Source organism: Nicotiana tabacum, chromosome 11 (assembly GCF_000715075.1).
Source record: "Nicotiana tabacum cultivar K326 chromosome 11, ASM71507v2, whole genome shotgun sequence".
Classification (NCBI taxonomy): Eukaryota; Viridiplantae; Streptophyta; class Magnoliopsida; order Solanales; family Solanaceae; genus Nicotiana; species Nicotiana tabacum.
Genome location: NC_134090.1, coordinates 157,748,072 through 157,752,376, shown reverse-complemented (window position 1 = coordinate 157,752,376; position 4,305 = coordinate 157,748,072). Strand labels below are relative to the sequence as shown.

General features: G+C 36.0%; 1 protein-coding gene across 1 annotated transcript; it reads right to left on the bottom strand.

Annotated features, from left to right (window-relative positions):
• Nucleotides 1-213: 213 nt before the first annotated feature.
• Nucleotides 214-1,738, bottom strand: LOC107785716 (KIN17-like protein). The gene has a single exon (XM_016607083.2). The coding sequence runs from the start codon at nucleotides 1,555-1,557 to the stop codon at nucleotides 352-354; it is 1,206 nt and encodes a 401-aa protein (XP_016462569.2). The 5' UTR covers nucleotides 1,558-1,738; the 3' UTR covers nucleotides 214-351.
• Nucleotides 1,739-4,305: the final 2,567 nt, after the last annotated feature.

The following is a 4,305-nucleotide window of genomic DNA, read 5'->3' as shown; positions in this document are numbered from 1 at the left end:
CAGAGTGACATGCATATCTGCAAGACCAACAGATTGAAGAAAGGATCGGCAGCTTCTTCGAAACTTAAAATATAGCTGAACCTGGAGATTTGAAACATCACTATTGTTCCCAAAAATACAACATCAACAACCATATAAGAGCATGCTGGCATGGCATCACAAACGATGGACAACTTATCAAAAAGAAAAACACCAAAAATAAAGACAGAAAAATAAAAACTAGAGGCATCCATCACTTATGAAGAAACCAGCATTAGCAATAATGTATAATTGACATTGAACAACGGGGTCTTGCAAAGTACAATAAGAAGTTCTTGACTAATATTAGTCCTTTGGCATCCTTTGTCCCTGTTATTGAGCCAATTTGGATATATCTTCATATTCAATAGCCTTGAGAATCTTCCCGTCATATATTCCTCTCTCAATTTGTACTTTAGCACAAAAGTTATTTGTATCAATTGCTAACAGCCTAGCATTTGATCCACGATATGCACCATTGACTATCCTGACAAGACCTCCAATTTGAGGAATTACAGTCTCAAGCTCTTCCTGATCAACCCTTAAAACATGCTTATTTTCAAGCATCTCAATCTCCCCAACATACTTATCAATAACCTTACGAATCACACCCTTTTGCTTATAGTATCCCTTGTCAGCCAAAGCCTTGCTCATTACCTTCACAATTATCCCCTCGCATAACCAGTAATCTTTCCTATTACTCCGCTCTTTCGCTTGCTCTTCCTCTCTCATTAACTCATCCAACACCGATTTACCTCCACCTATACCATTCTTACCACCTTTTTCCCCATCCTTGCTACCCTTTACTCTCTTCTCATTATCTATCTCATCAAAAATGAGTCTTGAGCTTTCTGCTCTCTCTTTCACAACAGATTTCGACAATGACCCTAAGGTTAACTTGATCTTCTGATCAGTCTCGGATTTCTCCAAGGGTTTCGGTGGCAACTCCAATTGCTGCTCAGAACCATCCATAGTTTCTGCACCACCCATCAACTGCTCCGCACGCTCTATTTGCTTCTTAATCTCTCTTTCCTGCTTCTCCTCATCCGCTAAATCGGCTCTAATTCGCTTGTTTTTCATTTTTTCCTTGAAGAGAGTCTCAGAATCGTTATCAATGTACGTGATGAACCACCCTTTCGGGGTTTCTTCAACTTTACACTTTCCCGTTTTTCCCAAGTACTTTACAAACTCAGTTAATGTTGCCCATTGAGTTGAATTCATATGGACATGGTGGCGATCAGCAATATACTCATTGTACACAACAGTCGCAGCCACACGACTGAATCGGTGACTACGCTTCATGTGTTCTAGGAATAAGCTCTCAAATTCCTCCGAATAGCCACCGACGATACGATTAGGGTTTTGACCGAAGATTTCCATTTGACGCTGATGAGATTCACTCATACAGTGGCACTTGAATCCGTTTTCGTCTCGACATTGCTTCTGACACATCTGGCAATACCATCGTAGCTTCTGTAAACCCTTAGCTTTGATTCGGTTGGCAATTGCCTTTGGGGTTAAAAAATCGTTTTTCCCCATTTTTTGAATTTGGTATTTGAGATAACCAAGTTCAAATCTGACGGAAAATCTAGGAGATGAAAGGAGACAAAGAGAGAGAGAGAGAGAGAGAGAGAGCACAACTGGATTTCGCCGGAGAGCCAAGAGGAGTGGTGGTCGGTCAATAATCCGTTCTTATTTGGAAGGGAACGGTCAGGCCCAAATGTATATTTGGGCTGAATTCCTCTGAATCTAATGGGCCAATGTTTTTATTTCGAAGAAGTAACCGAAATAGCCGTTCACCTAGTCTCTTAAATTATAAATAGCCGACGGATGTATAATATATGTATAATTCAGAATTGCATAATATATGTATAACTGTATATAATTAATGTATAATTTATTTTTATCGGCTAAAAAAAGTAAAGATTGAATCTGGCAGGCTATTTGTGTAACAATACCGAAAACTCTTTGAAGAATTAACCCCAACTGATTAAACTAGAAATAGTCGGTGGAGGTATAATATATACATAATATATGTATTATATGTGTATAATTAATATATAAACTATATATATGGCTAGAAAAATTAAATAATAAATATGGACGGCTATTCGTGTAAAGATCCTTTTTTCTTTTTCTTCTTCTTATCTTTTACACTGTTAGCAAGAACTAGAGAACTGTTAATAGGGTAGTTTTACTGGAACTAGTAGTATTTTTTTCTCGTAGAATTTACTATTTACTAATAATATTTTGATCACTGAATTGTTCACTTGGAGACCTCAAGAATGAGTCTATCGAATATTTATAATTAATATATTCCTACTCCAACTAACAAAGGAAAATAACTAAAATAGAGAAAAGGAAAATCCTAAACCGAAAATTGAAACATGATATTCCTTCTTTGATAGAAATACTAAACCAACTTAGGAAAGGAAATAAAATACAGAAGATCCTATTTTTAGAAGAAAACAAGAAATATCGTTGAGATGTTTTTTTGTTTCTGCTTTAAAGACTAATTTATATTATAATCAAAAAGGTGTTACATGGTGCTGTTCATTAAGTGCACTATTGTACTTTACTATGCTATGACTAGTGGTACTACTATTAATAGTGGTTGAGTGAGATGAGGAGATTCTGTTTGCGACATTGCTCGTAGATGGCATGTCCCATTAGGGGTGGGCATATTTCGGTCGGAACCGAATAAGCCGATCGAATCGAATTTTTCTTTTTATTTCGGTTTCGATTATTCGGTTTGTTCGGTCTGTTTCGATTTAAAATTTTAAAATTTCAGTTTTTCGATTCGGTTTTCGGTTATTAAGTTATTTAGTTCGGTTAACCGAAAAATCGAATTATTAGCATATAGGCTCTTTAACTTATATATATAGGCTAAGACCATAGGTAATAAATTAATACTATTAGGTCCAATTTATCAAAGACTCAACCCAATTAAGTAAGTCCATCAACTTCCCAATCTTAAAGACTTTCACTCTGTTAAAACTTCCATAGCATATATGATAGATACCGAGAGAATTTCACACAGAATTGTAATTTACACGATATTTGAATTTCATGATCCATAATAGTGTGCAAAGTTTAGTCTATTTTTTTTTATAAACTCAATATTTCCAACAATTTCGAAGTTTTGGGAAAAAACAACAAATTCGCCAGTCATATCATTACATAGAAAGAGCCCAATATGATAATGTTCAAACTGAAAAGCGAACCGAAATAACCGAACCAAAATTAGAAAATCGAACTGAACCGAACTTATTTCGGTTCGGTTACTACTTTTACAAAATCAAAAATCGAATAACCGAACCGAATTTCTTCAAACCGAACCGAACGGACCGAACATCCACCCCTATGTCCCATAGATTACAAAAAGTGGTTGGTGGTTCATACAATTCAGCAAGTGATATACGACACATTCTTTGTGTTGCATGACCCTGTTTGTCTTGCATGAGGAGGTTGATGACGAACATTGGAGAGTTTGCCAAAATGTGATGTTACTGCCCGATAATTGCATTCCAAAAAGTTCTAGTCTATCTGCTACCATTTTTTGCTCCCTGTAGGTGTGACTGACTGTTGGATTACTCAGTTGGCCAATCAGGAACCTGCAATCAGTTAAGAAGGGTGAGTAGTGTATAGTGTGTGTTTAACATGAATATTACATGTTGGGCATCCATCTGGATTTCCAAGGGTGTTAGGTTGTGGTGGACTGCTATTTGCAAATCACGTAGTAATGCCATTAATTTTATATCTATGACATTGGATGCTTGATAGTGGCCCGCATATCCCATTATCCAATCACCTTTGTGATTTCTAAATAGCCCATCAAAGCTTGTTTGTGAAGTGCTTCTATGGAAGGCCCCATCCGTATTTAATGTAATGATGCCATTGTTGGGTGGTTTCCATTTGACATACATAGATATTTTAAGACGTTTATGAGTATGAGTGTTAATTAAAAAAAGATGTTTTACTGTTAGTTGAATAATTGAGTTTGGTGAAGGCAGGATCACAGTGTTTTCGAAATAATTTTTATTTCGAGTATTCCACAAATGCCATAATGCAAAAGGAATCAGTTGTTTTAGAGGAATATTAAATGTGTGAAAATTACCCTTTTGATTAATAAGATATCGAAGCCAATAGTGGTTAGGAGTTTCGTGGGTGGTGACTATTTGAATAAGAAATTGAAGTTTGAGATTTTGCCAATAATGTGTTGCATGCATACATTTTAATAAGATATGTGCAATAGTCTCTTCTTCCATGTGACAATTGGGACACATA